Genomic DNA, 16,800 nt, shown 5'->3' with positions numbered 1-16,800 from the left:
GCAAGCTCTGTCCTCATCTGCACAAGCCTTGACCATTTAAAGTGTGCAGATGGTGACAGAGCTTGCAGGGATGGGGCAGGGACAGAGCTTGCAGGAACAGGATGGAGATGGAGATAAATTTGTTCCTGTGTCATTCTCTAAATCAGCTAGTGCGCCTTAGTAAAAGAGGGGGAGAGTTTGTTATCAGATTGCAGAAGCTCTTATCCCACATACCAACCTGCTAGGATAAAATTCTTTGGAAAAATTGTTTATACATACAGCCTTTTATAGTAGGAAATGAAATAATCTTAGATGATGAGAGAAGCGCTTTCTATTGGCAAATTTGAAGTGATCAATAAGGTATAAGATCATGTGGAGGGGCATAATCAAAAAAACCGTCTAAGTCCCTTTTTGGCCTAAGTCCTTAAACGTTCAAAGCAGAAGCAGGGAAAGTGTCCATAACCAAACCAAACGTCCTTGTTTTGATTATGGCCATCCTCTGCCTAAACGCCCAATCACCACTACGTCTAAAAGTACACCCACACAACGTCTACACTTTTTAGCCATAATGAAACAAAAAAACGCCTAAGCCCCAAACGTCCAACAGAAGGGCTTTTAGGCGAAGGAGGAGCCAGGCCTTCGCCTAAAAGCTGGATTCTGTAACCGGTGTCTGTGAAAAACAACACCGGTTACAGAATCCCCCCCCCACAAACGATCCAGGCAGGAGGGTGCCCAAGCCCTCCTGCCATGTCAAACTGCCAACCCCCCCACCCCCCGACAACATCGGGGCAAGAGGGAGCCCAAGCCCTCTTGCCCCGGCGATCGTGCCTCCCACCGACTCGATATGGCCAGGAGGGAGCCCAAGCCCTCCTGGTCCCGGTGACCCTCCCTCCGATACAACAGGCCAGGAGAGAGCCCTGGCTCTCCTGGCCCGTGGCGACCCTTGACTCGAGTGGGCCAGGAGAGAGCCTAAGCTCTCCTGGCCCCGGCGAACCCCCCCAACTGGATTGGGCCAAGAGGGAGCCCAAGCCCCCTGGCCCCGGCGACCCCCTACCCCCACTACAATATGGGCAGGAGGGATCACAGGCCCTCCTGCCCTCGATGCAACCCCCCTCTCCCCAATGACCGCCCCCCCCGAACCCCCGATCGCCCCCCCCAGCCGACCTGTGACCCCCCCGGCCGACCCCACGGCCCCCCCTCCCTCACCCCCCTTCCCCGTACCTTTTTTAAAGTTGGCCGGACAGACGGGTGCCAAACCCGTCTGGCAGGCAGCCGACGCCAGAATGGGGCTGGATTGGCCCAGCCGTCCCAAAGCCCTGCTCACAGGTGGGGCCTAAGGTGCCTGGGCCAATCAGAATAGGCACTGAGCGACTGAGTTGGGGAGTTTGCATGCAAATGATTTGCAACTCCGTGCAAATCATTTCCATGCAAACTTAATGGTGAATCAATCGCTGTTGGCAAATTGGCCAAAGAATCGGCCAACAGCGATTGAGACGTTATTGTTAGTGAATCTAGGTCTATGTGCTATCAATAATTTTTGCCACCCATTTTTGAGTGTTGTTTATAAAATCAACCCCCCCCCCCCCCCCCGGCGCATGAAAGTGCTACCAGCCCCGTATCTTCCCAGAGTCCACCAAGTTGTACACCCACCTATAAAATGCATACTAGGTAAGATACATATGTATGTATGCACCTACTTTACAGAATTACCCTCTAGTGCACATACAACTATAATAATCAAGGATCATAAGGTCATACTCTGTTCTTGTCATTCATTTCATCTGAATTTGAGGAGAAATTAGTTTGCCAATACAGCTTTTCTAATTTTTAAAATAGTAAAAGCACTGTAAAACATGTATAAGTATACACTTCTAGAGGAATGTGAGCTACAGTGGCAGAACCTCCCCCCTCCGCTCCCCCAGATCTTAAAGATTTTTAAGGCAAATGTCATCTCTCTCTCTCTCTCTTTTTTTTTTTTTTTGTAGTTCTGTCTTTTTTTCCCTTATGTCACTTTTGTATCTTCCCTCGTATCTCCCCCATTTTTAGCTCCGAACACTGCCAAGAATATATTTTCTATCCATGGCTTATGAAAACAAACTTGAACTTGGACTAAAAAAAGAAAATGATTTAGCAAAGTTCTAGTACACAACATATTTCACAGGAATAGTGCACACCATCTAAATATATAGCTAGTCATCATGCTTATATTAAAAAGAAGTACTAGAGTAATGCACCAATCTGTCAAATGACTACAACTTTATCAACTGTTATTAATTCCCAGAGAGAAGATGAGATACATGTGATAGTCAGCATTTCAGACGGATTGAATAAAGTAAGTATCCAAATGGGGTGATCATGTGGAAGAGAGCACATGCTTGATTTAGTAAGCTTATCCTATTTTGTACGTATGGGGAGGGTGGAGGGAGGGTGAGGAGATCTTTGTAAATCAGGAGCTATGGGACCTTTTTATTAAAGTGCAGTAAAAGTTTGGACTAACTGGACTAAATTCAGTAAATTGCACTCATTTATAGAAGAGCTCATAGTGCTGGGATCTGTACCCAACTTTGGGCGTGAGGATTTATACCAGCTGAAAGCTGGTATAAATCCTGGTGCAACAATTTGGATAAGTAGTACAAGCAATAGTAGTAGCTGCATTTGTATGTATGTGTATATATTTACATTTAACTCTTTAAGGATAATGTAGCTATTTATTTTGTGGGGATATTATCAGGCAGGTGGAAGATGTGTCTCTGTGTGTTGGGGGGTATTTTTATGAGAAACCAAAAAACACTGTGGAATGACGATGTTCCTGAAATGGACTTTATTGAAAATTTAAAAGTTCCAAAAGTCAACCTGAACAATCCACATAAAAGGAAAAAAATCCACATTAAAACCTTAAGGACCTAGTCCGCTGAGAGTGTAGAACCCACGGCTCTCAGCGGTCTAGGTCCTTAAGGTTTTTATGTGGATTATTTTCCTTTTATGTGGATTGTTCACGTTGGCTTTTGGAACTTTTAAATTTTCAATAAAGTCCATTTCAGGAACATCGTCACTCCACAGTGTTTTTTGGTTTCTCTTGGATTTTCTTCTCTGTGGATCTCCCAGGGTCAATTTCTTTGTTTTGGAGGGTATGTTTATATCAGCTATGAATATTTCAGGTTTGTGTGTGTGGAGAGAGAGAGAGATTGTGTGCTATGTCTGAAGCTGTGGTCATACAGGCTTCCCTCCATCTTGCATTTTTCCCTGCCTGACTATATCAGCCCGCTACCACCACATTTTTATTCTTCACTTTCTGGGAAGTGTGATAGTCCTTCAGCTCCTCAGCCACCACCACCACATTTTTCTTTTTCTCTTCATCAGCACTGGCTCCTCAACTAATGTCTCTGGGCAAAAAAACTAGCCTTTTGCCCTGGACAGCTTCACATCGGTGATAGGAAAAATAATGGAGTTGCTACTGAAAGAAAAGAGAGTTCATTATCTATTTATTTGCTTTTCTTTACCGTTTTCCCAGGGGAGCTCAGAATGTTTTACATGAGTTTATTCAGGTACTTGAGCATTTTTCCTTGTCTGTCCCAGTGGATTCACAATCTATCTAATGTACCTGGGGCAATGGGGGGATTAAGTGACTTATCCAGGGACACAGGGAACAACAGCTTGGGTTTGAACCCACAACCTCAGGGTGTGGAGGCTGTAAGCTTTAACCACTGTGCCACACTCTCCCCTTTAGAATCCAACAGGTTACAGAATCTGAGGCAACATGATTTTATTATAAGAGAATCTTGCCAAACAAATCTGATTGATTTCTTTGACTGGGTGACCAAAGAACTGGATAAGGAACATGCACTAGATGTAAATGTACTTGGATTTCATCAAAGTCTTTGATACAGTTCTTCACAGAAGACTCATGAATAAGCTGAGAGGCCAGAATTTCCTCGGAGGAAAGGAAGGTGTGTAGTGGAGTGCTTCAGGGATCAGTACTAGGGCCAATTCTGTTTAATATATTTGTGAGAGACATTGCTGAAAGGATAGAAGGAAAATTTTGTATTTTTGCAGATGACACAAAGATCGCCAACAGAATGGATATCTGGGACGTTGCTGAAACCACGAGAAGAGATCTCCAAAAATTAGAAAAATTGCTAAAGGTCTGGCAGTTAAAATTTAATGTGAAGAAGTGCAGACTGATTAACTTGGGGTATACCTAAAAAAGCTGTAAAAAAATTAAGAATAGTGCAGAACACGGCCGTCCACTTAATATTCGGACTAAAGAAAAGCGAGCATGTTAGCCCCTACTACAAACTGCTACACTGGTTACCAATGGAGGTGCGAATAATGTTCAAGTTCTCTTGCCTATGCTTTAAACTGGTGTGGGAAATGGCCCCTACCTATCTCTTACCACATTTCAAGCTACACATTCCCAGTAGGACAACCAGAAACTCCAATCTTTTTGCCTACCCAAGGATCACTGATTGCAAATACAGGTCCTTTATGGACAGAACTTTGAAGTCTCAAGCTAGCAAACAGCAGACCTGGCTAGGCAACTACATCAACAGAGCTAGGCTGACCTAAGTCGCATTTCAGAAAGAAATTAAGACAGCACTATTCAACAGATTTATCTCCTAATCAGTTACCAGTTCTAAACGATTAACTCCATGCTGATAACTTGAGAAATACGTGTACTGTACAAACTGTATTGTATCGTATTGTATTTTACTAATTGTAATCTCTAATTCACTGACTGTACTGTATCATCCTCGCCATTTGTATTCTGTAATTCGCTGACTGTCCAGCTCTCTTCACTGTGAACTGCCTAGAAGTCGTAAGATTATGGAGGTATAGAAGAAATAAAGTTATTATTATTATTATAGAAATCCAAAGGAGATGTACCAGTTAGGAGGTGAAAGATTGATAAGCACATCTCAGGAGAGGGACCTTGGGGTAATGGTGTCTGAAGATTTCAATGTGAAGAAACAATGTGACAGCAGTGGCTATGACCAGAAGGATGCTGGGCTACAAAGAGAAGGGCATAACCAGCAAAAGAAAGGAGGTTTGGTGCCCCTGTGTTCAGTTTTGGAGGCTCTATCTTGCTAATGACATAAAAAAACTTGAAGTAGTTCAAAGAAAAGTGATGAAACTGGTATGGGGTTTATGTCACTTTAGCAAAGCATTCGATAGCATACCACACCGCAGGTTGCTGAGCAAGATGAGTTCTATAGGATTGGGCGACACATTGACGAAATGGGTTGGGAACTGGCTTGGAGGTAGGCTTCAAAGGGTAGTGGTGAACGGCACCCCCTCCGAAATGACGGAGGTGATCAGTGGAGTGCCCCAGGGCTCGGTCTTGGGCCCGATCCTATTCAACATCTTTATAAGAGACTTGGCAGAAGGGCTTCGAGGTAAAATAACATTATTCGCCGATGACGCCAAACTAAATAATGTAGTGGGCAAATGCACAATGGACGAAGATTCAATGCCCGACAACATGATGCACGACCTACTCCTATTGGAGCGCTGGTCTAGGACCTGGCAACTCAGCTTCAATGCCAAAAAATGCAAAGTCATGCACCTGGGCAGCCAAAATCCATGCAAGACTTGTACCCTTAATGGTGAGATCCTAACAAGAACGGTAGCAGAACGAGACTTAGGGGTGATCGTCAGTGAGGACATGAAGGTTTCCAATCAAGTGGAGCAAGCTTCATCCAAGGCAAGACAAATCATAGGTTGCATACGCAGGGGTTTCATCAGCCGTAAGCCGGAAGTCATTATGCCATTGTATAGATCCATGGTGAGGCCCAACCTGGAATATTGTGTGCAATTCTGGAGGCCGCATTATCACAAGGATGTGCTGAGACTGGAGTCAGAGAATGCCACCTGGATGGTCTCGTGACTCAAAGATCTCCCGTACGAAGAACGGCTAGACAAATTACAGCTATACTCGCTCGAGGAGCGCAGAGAGAGGGGAGACATGATCGAGACGTTCAAGTATCTCACGGGCCGCATCGAGGCGGAGGAAGATATCTTATTTTTCAAGGGTCCCACGGCAACAAGAGGGCATCCGTGGAAAATCAGGGGCAGGAAACTGCGAGGTGACACCAGGAAATTCTTTTTCACTGAAAGGGTGGTTGATCGCTGGAATAGTCTTCTACTGCAGGTGATTGAGGCCAGCAGCGTGCCTGATTTTAAGGCCAAATGGGATCGACACATGGGATCTATTCACAGGGCAAAGGTAGGGGAGGGTCATTAGGGTGGGCAGATTAGATGGGCCGTGGCCCTTATCTGCCGTCTATTTCTATGTTTCTATGTTTCTAGTCTTAATGACCTGAAGATGTATACTCTGGAGGAATGGAGAGACAGGGTAATATAATTCAGACATTCAAATATTTGAAAGGTGTTAATCTACAAGCACATCTTTTCCAGAGATGGGAAGGTAGTAGAACTAGAGCAGTGGTCTCAAACTCGCAGCCCGGGGGCCACATGCGACCTGCCAGGTACTATTTTGAGGCCCTCGGTATGTTTATCATAATCACAAAAGTAAAATAAAACAGTTTCTTGATCATATTTCTCTTTAACTATAAATTACAATATTATTATTAAGACTTAGCCAAAAGGAAAGATTTATAGACTATAAAGAGTTTTATCTCATGCAAAATTGTCATTTCTTTAATAAGACATTAACTATTTTTTCCTGAGGCCCTCAAAGTACTTACAAATCCAAAATGTGGCCCTGCAAAGGGTTTGAGTTTGAGCCCACTGAACTAGAGGACATGAATTTAGATTGTAAGGGGACCTACTCAGGAATAATGTCAGGAAGTACTTTTAAATGGAGAGGGTGGTAGTTACCTGGCGGTGGTGGTAGTTATTCACAAGAGGTCGTAGAGAAGAAACCAGTAAGAAAATTTAAAAATGAATGCAATAAACACAAAGAATGGAACCAAACAAACTTAGTAGTGCTTAGATGGCAACTCCAGTAATTAGGAAGCAAAACCAGTACTAGACAGACTTCTACCATCTGTGCCATGATTGTGGATGGAGAGATTTGGAAGGGAAGGAATGGGGTTTTGATGACAGCTTCAATAGTTGGAGAACAAAGCTAGTGCTGGGCAGACTTCTGTTGTCTGTGCCCTGATTGTGGCTGGATAGATTTGGATGGGCTGGAGTAAAGCTTTGATGACAGCTTCAGTATTTGGAAAACAAAGCCAGTGCCAGGCAGACTTCCCCCGTCGGTGCCCTGAAAATGGCAAGGACATAGCAAGATCAAGTATGCATATGTAATATCGCTTCATATCTTATACCATGAGTTTATCTTGTTGGGCAGACTGGATGGACCATACAGGTCTTTAATTGCTCTCATCTGCTACTGTATATTACAATGTTACTATATTAACCTGGGTCAATGGACTTTTTGGAAATTCCAACTTTGTGCGCAAAGTTGATGGTTCTTTTGAGTTTTTGCAGGTATCAGGACTTTTATGTTGCTTTGATTGAAGCTTTTCTTTGTTTGGCCCCTGAAAGCAGCTGCCCTAAGCGACTGCCTGGTCACGCCTGAGAGTCGGATTGCCTTTGCCACACTTATACTTGCGTTCACTCTGGCTTCTGCTGTAGATTCAATTGTTCCTCCAACCAGTGTCATTACAATACTGCCTTCACCCTAAAATTTCATCCGAAGGAAGCTATAGTGAAATGAATCCTGGAAGATGCTAAGGTGATATTTTGTACCAGAAATCTTTATACATGTGTGCTGGCTGAGGCAGTCTAGGTTCTTAGTAATGAATAATGCATGCTGATGGTGAAAAATTAATACAGAAAGCAGATAGTCACACCTCTGGAGATATAATTAAATTTCTTTGCTATCATTTATAAAGCATTAAATGTTACAAGCCTGCTTTGTGTAAAATGCTATCTACATTTTACCCTTTCCACATTTTTGTTTGATTTCTATATAATTATATCTTAAAGTGGGATTTAATGGTGTTACTGACATTTTTCAGTTAAAGAAAAAATAATGCTCATTATTGTACTCATGCATGCTATTTCACACATTAATGTGCTAATAGAGGTTGGTAAATAACCCCATAGAGATTACCAGAGATTGTATAACTTCATCTTTGCATATCAAAAAAAAGGCATAATGAGGATTATACATTACAAAGTTAAGTACTTGAATCGTACAAACAAGACAGATATGATTTCCTTCATTGTATGATTATTTGTATGCAATTTGCTTTATTTGAGCACCCAAAAGAGGTTGCATCTAGGAGAGAATTACAAACATTTGTCAACTGGTTGGCCTGATTAGTTCTGAGTTTTCATTCTGGCCTCAAAATGAATTATCTCCTTATTATTCAGCCAGAATATTGTACAAATATGAGGAGATGCTGAAAAGTTCTCAGCCAAACCAAGAAGAGCATGATGTGGAGCCCTGAAACTTACAAGTTATTCCACACTTTTCTTGACACTTTACATTTCATATCATTGAAATGAAAAGTGTCAAGAAAAGTGTGGAATAACTTGTAAGTTTCAGGGCTCCACATCATTCTCTTCTTGGTTGGGTTGAGAACTTTTCAGTAGCCCCTTATAAATAGGGAGACCTAGGAAATTTACTTTCAATGGCTAGTTATTAATTATTTTAATATGGTAAATCTGTGATGGACTTAATTCTCTTGAAGGAGATTTTTTTCTTATGGAAATATAAACAACTGTGCTCCTTTTCTCTGATGTACTTCATCCTTTTGTTAAGTAGACAGTGAATATTTCATGATGCCCTGTTTTCTTTTGTGGAAAAAGGACAATATTAATTTGGGTCAGTTCTATAAAATGCGCCAAAATTTAAGTGCCAAAATGTAGCATGCTGTGTGCAAATTCTATAACAGAATCTGGGCAACTAAATCCCATTATAGAATATAAGTACATTCTGGTATTTATGTACTAACAATTAGGCATGCCCACTTATACCATGTCAATAGCATGCATAAATGTGGGCACCTAAAATATCACTTTAACATGTAAATAAAAGTATTCTATAGCTTAAGTATATAAATGTTTGATGCTTCTGTGCCCTGCCCATGCACCTCCCTTTCATTTACATGCTATCTGAGTCACGTGCTCATATAGAAAACCAGTGAGCGTGCAAAAGTTCTCAGCCCAATCAACCAACAAACTATGAATTTATATTTGTACTGTAATGTTAGATACACAAAAAATTGGGGTGCTATTGCATGTTGTGAACCCCACTATTTACCCTTCTTCATTGAAAATATTGACCATTTGATAGAGGGAGTGGCTAAGATGGCAGCGTGACTGGTGAGCTGCAGTTGAGCGTCCGGAGTTCTGACTTTTTTCCTCTGTGATGCTGCATTCTAAGTGCAAAGGCGAAGTCTGAACAGGCCCCTCACCGTCAAACTCGTCCACACAAGAGTGCCAGGCCTTGCTCGACTTCACCGCCAGATCCTCTCAGAATACTGGAGTGTGAGGTGCCGTGGTATTGGCATCCTGGGACTTGAACACCACACTGGAACTGGAAGTATCTCTCTCGCCTCCAAACCTGACTATCCCTCTGGCAGGGACACCTATGCTGCAGAGAAGTGGCTGTGAGAATGTTAATGCCTGAGGGGAGCTGGGCTGAATGGGGATCCACAGAGAAGGAGAAACATCAAGGGGTTGAGGGTAATTCCTCTACCCCTCCGGAGGTAACTCCAATGGAAGTCTGGAGAATGCCAACCGACAACAGCGGAGATTCAAGAACAAAGGCGCGCAGTTTTATTCAACAAATCATAGTCTTGTGCGGCAGCTCGACACACACGTGTTTCGGCCAATACGGCCTGCTTCAGGAGCCTTTTTGATTCACAGTCGCAAAAACTCAAAAAATTGAGAAACTGGTAATCCAAGGTGAAATAGAAAATCGAATGCAAAATTACAAAAACTCACTGTACATGCTGGATGCTCCAGAAAATGGAAGGAACAGTTAGAAAATCTGCTGAGGAATCCTCGAGCTTGGTAGGCAAAGTTGACTCTCTTGTTAAAATCATTGATGTTATTAAAAAAAAGACACTGAATCAAAGTTTCTGACGATAAACAAAGAGATTACAGCTTTAAAGACTGTTAATAAAACATTGGTTAAAGATAAATTAATGATTCATAGAAAAATTGAACAATGTTTAGAAAATATCTGACACAAAATTTAAGCTTCCCTCTTGATACCATTCCTCCATTAAATAAAATTTACTACTTGCCCATTCCTGAAAAGAAACGAGGGAGTGAAGCGGCTATAATAAATTAGGAATTTCAGAACCAGGCCCAAATGGATCTGGGCAATATCTCAGAAATTTTGGAAACAACTCTTTTAACAACTGATGAGAGGGCCACCTTACTTATTTCATTCATTTTTCTACAAGACCTTAACGCAGTAATGAAATTGTACTTTAGGAATGCACAGACTCCTTTCTTGGGGCAACGTGTTTGGATATGCCCTGATTTCAACAAAGAAACCCAAGTAAGGAGGAAGCTTTTTCTTGCGATGAGGCAGAAAACATAGGATTTTGGTGCAAATTTTCAACTAGCATACCCATGTAAATGCCTAATTAAATATGCAGGGATCAAATATATTTTTTTTCGTTCCGGACCATTTAAGGACTTTTCTGAACTTAAAGAATATCTCTAAGAGTTAAAGAAAGTTGGTTGAGATATATACTGTATATATAGGAGAGGAGTTATTTCCGTTAATGCCATTAAGGGAAAAATTTTATGTTTCTTGCTTATGTAAAAATTTAAGTCCCTTTTTTTTCTAAGCTAATCTCCACACAGAATTTGAGTTGGGGTCTAAGAAGAATTTAAATTGTTGCCTTTGTTAAAGTTCAATTTGTACTTAGAAAATGTTATCTTTTTGTTTTGCTTAAACAAGTGTTTAATTGCTTGCTATATATTTCAAATATCAATCACTAATAATAAAACCCTAAGCGCGCATGCGCACTTCTACCTGTGTGATCTGTGATCCATAGCTCCGTGGCTTCGCATGTGCAGTAGAAGGAGTCAGCGGTGGTTTCTTCTGCGCATACAGAGGCGGTGACCACGGAGGTGACTCCCACCCTCAAAGCGGTTTCAAACTCGCGGCCCCCCAGGTACTGTTCTGCGGCCCGCGGTCTGGCCGGCTCCCTTACAGTCCCTTGCCGAAGTTATTTTTAAGTTCAAAGCCGCCACTGCTGCTCCTCTCACAAGCCGCACCAGCGTCAGAAGCCTCTCTGATGTCACGTCAGAGAGAAGGCTTCCGATGCAGGCGCGGATCGTGAGAGGAACCACCGCGGTAGCTTTAAATTCAAAAATAACTTCGGCAAGGGACTGTAAGGGAGCTGGCCAGAAACAAACAGAAATGCTGCTGCACAGGGAAGTGGGGTGGGATGAGGGAAATGCTGCTGCACAGGGAAATGAGGGGGAGAGAATGCTGCTGCTGATGCACAGGGAAGTGGGGGTGTGGGGTGGAAAATGCTGCTGCTTTACAGGGAAGGGGGGGAGGGAAAGGGGGCCAGGGAGTGAACTTGCTTTGCTTTGGGGGGAGGGGTGTGCTGGGGGGCAGGGAGCAATCTTGGTTTGCTTTGGGGGGAGACAGAAGGGGGCCACAGAGAAAGACAAAGAAAGGCAGGCAGGGGGCCACAGAGAGGCAAGTAGGCAGCGCATGAGAATGAAAGGCAGTGGGCAGGGAGAGAGACAGAAAGAAAGACAGACAGACAAGGGGCCAGGGAGAGAGAATGCAAGAAAGACAGACAAGGGGCCAGAGAGAGAGACATACAGAAAGAAAGAGAGACAAAAGGGCCAGGGAGAGAGACATATAGACAGACAGGGGGCATGGAGAGAGAGAGACAGACAGACAGCGGGAGGGAGAGAGACAAACAGACAGAAAGTAAAGACAGACAGCGGTAGAGAGAGAGAGACTGAAAGAAAGGAAGAAAGAGACATGGGCAGGGAGAGAGACAGAAACACAGACAGACGAAGGGGGCCAGGGAGAGCGACAGACATAAAGAAAGAAAGACAGACAGACAGCGGGAGGGAGAGAGACAGAAAGAAAGGAAGAAAGAGACAGGGGCAGAGAGACAGCAGAAAGAAAGACAGACAGACATATATTCTAGCACCCATTAATGTAATGGGCTTAAACACTAGTAAATAAATCATTTAAAAAAAAAGAAAATATTGACCATTTAACCCTAGATGTATTGTATCCTTTGCTTGCCCAGAGAAATAATAATGTGCAAAATAACTAAGTATATCACTTTATATTCTTCTTCAGGTTGTTGAAAAAGTCATAATCCTTGTAACAGATGCCAATGATGAAAGTCCAGAATTTCTCCACACACCATACATTGTCAAAGTTGCAGAGGTAAGCCAATTTTTTTTTCCTATGGAGTCAATATTCAGCCGGTGGCATTATTCTCAGATATGCAATGCTGGGCATGTTTGGGTGCCAGCACTGAATATCTAAGGTTTTGCAGCTGGTTAGCTCATATGTGGTTAAATACGATACTCAAAATTTAACTGCATAAGTAAAACTGATTTGACTGCTAAACTTAGATGATTAAGTACTGAATATTGGCATTTAACTGCATAAGTATTGATTCCTTTCAGGGGTTGCCCACATAATAGCTGGCTCTGAGTTTAACAGTCTGTAATGATATTCAGCAGCACTAACCAGTTACTTGCCAATGAACATCAGCACATAGCCCAAAAAAGTGATTTAATTAGTCAGGATCTGTTTCTATTGGCTAAATCACTTTGAATTTATATATCGACTCATATTAGAGAATCACAAGGGAACAAATTTGTCCCTGTGGGATCTATCTCTATCCTCGTCCCATTTACATGGGTTCCGTCCCTGTCCATGCCCCATCTCTTTAAGCTCTGTCTTCATCTGCACAAGCCTCAAACACTTTAAAATCATAAGTGTTCGAAACTTGTGCAGATGAGGACAGAGATTCCAAGGATGGGGCAGAGACAGAAAATGCAGGGATTGGGGGGGGGGGAGGGATGGAGTTAGATCCCACGGGAACAGGAACAAATTTGTCCCCATGTCATTCTCCCTTATATCTCTGTCACATAATCTCAGCTCCTCAAATGACATGCACTGAGCAAATATACATGGACCTCAGCAAGGTATGGGAACTAGCTTTCTGGATTCTGTGGAGCAATGATATTTAAAATCTTAGTTATGGCAAAATCAAGGATGTTTGATTAATATAAAATAATAATAGAATCTCAACCATACTTTCTGCTTCCTGTAAGCTAAAGATTGCCTAACATCAAGAGTCCAAGTACTAATCTGTCAAAGAATGTACTTTATTGAGAAGGTGAGTGTGAGAGATTCCTGGCTGGGTTTTCCAGGAAGTTTCAAGTTCAAGTTTATTTTTAACTTAATGAATCGCTTATTAAATTTTACTAAGCGATGTACAAATTAAAACAAGTAAAATATAATTTACATCAATGTAATCAGTAAATAATATGGGTTAAACAGACTGACATACAAACTTACAGATACATATGGAGAAGAAGGGCTGAACTACAATTATTATTATTAGGTAAAGGAGAGGACATAAACGGTAAAAACAATAGGAACAAAGGGGGAGTAAAAAGTTGAGGGTTTTTTTTGTTGTTATTCTTTTCCTTTAGAATCCTACACATTCACCCAATCAGTATACATAAACCACTTTAGAAGGTGCAACAAAATGTTTTATTGAGATATCTACTTGAGCCTATTCCCTCATAGGTTCAGGAAAGGCAAAGATATGCTTCTAACTTTTATATCTCATGTCTAGTGCAGCAGCCTGTACACTTTAGGCAGTTAAACATATCACATTCAGTCCAGGATGCTCAGCTTTTGGTAAATTTCCCTCAGTTCTCACAGGTTTAAAGCACTATAAGTCTGATTTGAACTTCACTTGTTAAATAATCCAAATAGAAGAACCTTTAGGAGATAGAAACCTTTTTTCTCTAACAATAGTCACTTTAACTCAGCTGCCACACCTTTAAACAAGCAGGTTCAGTTTACAGAGGTCTTGGATTAGAAACTCACCTCTCTAGTGTTTTCCTGGATGGGTTCTCAGATAGCTTTCTCACTCGAGTCCTCCCCAGGGCTTGAATGCAGCTACAGCTAGAGAAGGTTTCTCTCTTTTGGGATGCTCGCACTCTAGGACCTTTCTGTATCAAAGTTTGGATGCAGGGAAAGTTCCATCTAGAGAATGACATGTGGACAATGATTGTCCCCGTCCCTTCTTTGTCCAGTCCTTGCAGGCACTGTGCATACGTGCACTCGGGTAGACGCACTGTGGAGGTGTCAATTGAAGCAAAATAAAACTAGTGTCCAAAGCATAGCTAAAGATGTTTAGCTATACTTTGGACATTAGTTTTATTTTGCTTCAGCCGACACCTCCACAGTGCGTCTACCCAAGTGCATGTATGCACAGTGCCACCTTCAAGCCAGACTCTTGATAAAAGCACAGATGCTGAAACACTGCCAGTGTCGAGTCCATTGAGCCATTGCGGCATATTCATCAATTAAGTGATATTCTTGAACCATATACCCTTGGCTGATCCATTGACATCCTGCCCTCGCGACTCCCTCGTTGTGAGAAATGTTCTTTGAACAGGAAAATAATTGTCTATTAAATGTTAGAAATGTTCCTTGAAGCCAGTAACGATGGATGAATGAATGGGCTATATGGTCAGATGCTTGAACATCTGGGCACATGATGGAAGGACATTGCAGATGGCAGGCAAAACACAAATGATATCATTTAACAGTAGTTCATTGAAATCCAAAAGCAGCTTCTGCAGGGTTTTTTAATCATTGAATTCAGTAGTCAATTGTCTAAGATGTGTTAAGTTTTTACATATTGATACTAGTCTCATGTTTTTAGAAAATGACACAGGGACAAGTTTGTTCATGTCCTTGTAGGTTCTGTCTCTATCCCTGCCCCATTCCTATGGGCTCTGTCCCCATCCCTACCTCATCCCCACAGGCTCTATCCCCATCCCCACTCCATCCTTGAGGATCTATCCCCATCCCTGCCACCCAGTTACCATGGATACCTGTCCCCATATCATTCTCTAGTTCCATTCTATGGAAACATGCTATTGTCTGCCTTCTTCAAGAGCCCAACCTGGATAGTTCCACTCTCTCTAATTAAAGATCAGTTTGAAACTTCCCTACACATCCAAAATTCCAGAATGGATAGCTATTTTCTCAATTGTTACAATATCTGGATCACTCTAACATTCCTCATCCTTGATAATCCAGATTCCACACAGGTCACAGTAGAACTTCTCAGTAAACTTCATAGCTCCTTAGAGAGATCATTATCATTTGATCTTGTTGGTCATTCCCTGCTCCTCTTGCATCATTCTGACATTGAACTTTCTGGGATAGTTTTAATATGGTTCACGTCTTTTCTCCATCATTGTTCTTTTCAGTCCAGATACTATTTTCATGGTCTTTGCCTACACTGTTGTACTGTGGTATTCCACAGGGCTATTATCTAACTTCTTTTTAATATCTTCTCAAGTCCATTAAGGTGAATCTCAGCAGATTATATTCTAGTTGCCTGCTTCACCCTTTCTCTCCTGACCTCTCCTTCATACAAGTTTGTCCGAATGATATCTCTTTATGGTTCCAGAACAATCCACTTATGCTCAGCCTCTCAAAATCCCCTGCTTGTTAGATTACTGGTCTCCATGATAGGCCTATCCATCTTCCTCACCTAACAGGTTTGACTATACCTTTAGGGCCAGATTCTGTAAACAGCACCTAAATCAGCAGCCATCTACAAAAACAGCACTAGCCCCATAACAATCATGCTTAGGCGCTGTTTAAAGAATCATGGCTAATGGTGCTTCATAAAACTTGTAGACCAGGGTTTTACTGGCCCACATTTCAGATGCTTATATTCTTTGAGAATTGTGCCTAGCAGTACCTAAAGTCATCTCCGCCCCTAACCATGCCTACTTTGACCTTAGGTGCCATTAGGTGGCTTACTGTAGACACAACTACAATGCCTACCTTTGTAGATGCCTTTTGGTGCCTACTTTTTTAACAACTTTTTAATTAGTTTTTAATGGTGCGATCAATTACTGCATTGATTAAAGCCAACTTAAACAATTAAGTTAGGTGGCAGTAAGGCACCTATTGCCACCTAACTTATGGTGCTGTTTACAGAATATAGAGAAGTCAATGTCAGAATAGTGCACTAAAACTTAATTTATAAAAGTGTAAGACTTAAACTAGCCACCATATGATACATTTAGATAGATAGTGTTGAGAAAACTACACTCAAGTTCCTCAGTTTGCCACACAGTTTTTGACGTATGGTAGCTGTCCTCATAGGAACCGATAGTGTGTAATTTTGTTTTTTTTCTTTTTTTTGTATATCAATAAACAACTTATAAAGTGCTTGTGCTTAGTTTTTCATGATATAATTGCAATAGTAGCAAAAATAGCAATTACTTATCTTTTTTATTTTACGTAGCAACTGGGTCTGGCTCAATCCCCACCGACGCGTTTCATTTTTTCATCAGGGTCGGGGAAGGAGTACGCAGAGCAGTTGAATATTTTAGCGTACTCCTTCCCCGACCCTGATGAAAAAATGAAACGCGTCGGTGGGGATTGAGCCAGACCCAGTTGCTACGTAAAATAAAAAAGATAAGTAATTGCTATTTTTGCTACTATTGCAATTATATCATGAAAAACTAAGCACAAGCACTTTATAAGTTGTTTATTGATATACAAAAAAAAGAAAAAAAACAAAATTACACACTATCGGTTCCTATGAGGACAGCTACCATACGTCAAAA

General features: G+C 41.7%; 1 protein-coding gene across 1 annotated transcript in view; it reads left to right on the top strand.

Annotated features, from left to right (window-relative positions):
- CDHR1 (cadherin related family member 1) overlaps nt 1-16,800 on the top strand; it is a 197,983-nt gene that overhangs the window by 36,274 nt on the left and 144,909 nt on the right. Inside the window, exons 4-5 of the mRNA XM_033943576.1 lie at nt 2,261-2,311; nt 12,251-12,340. Of these exons, the coding sequence (XP_033799467.1) occupies nt 2,261-2,311; nt 12,251-12,340 (141 nt within the window). The remainder of the gene's footprint in view (nt 1-2,260; nt 2,312-12,250; nt 12,341-16,800) is intronic.

The sequence above is a fragment of the Geotrypetes seraphini genome, chromosome 4 (assembly GCF_902459505.1).
Source record: "Geotrypetes seraphini chromosome 4, aGeoSer1.1, whole genome shotgun sequence".
In the NCBI taxonomy this organism is placed as follows: domain Eukaryota; kingdom Metazoa; phylum Chordata; class Amphibia; order Gymnophiona; family Dermophiidae; genus Geotrypetes; species Geotrypetes seraphini.
This window is presented reverse-complemented; position numbering and strand designations above follow the sequence as displayed.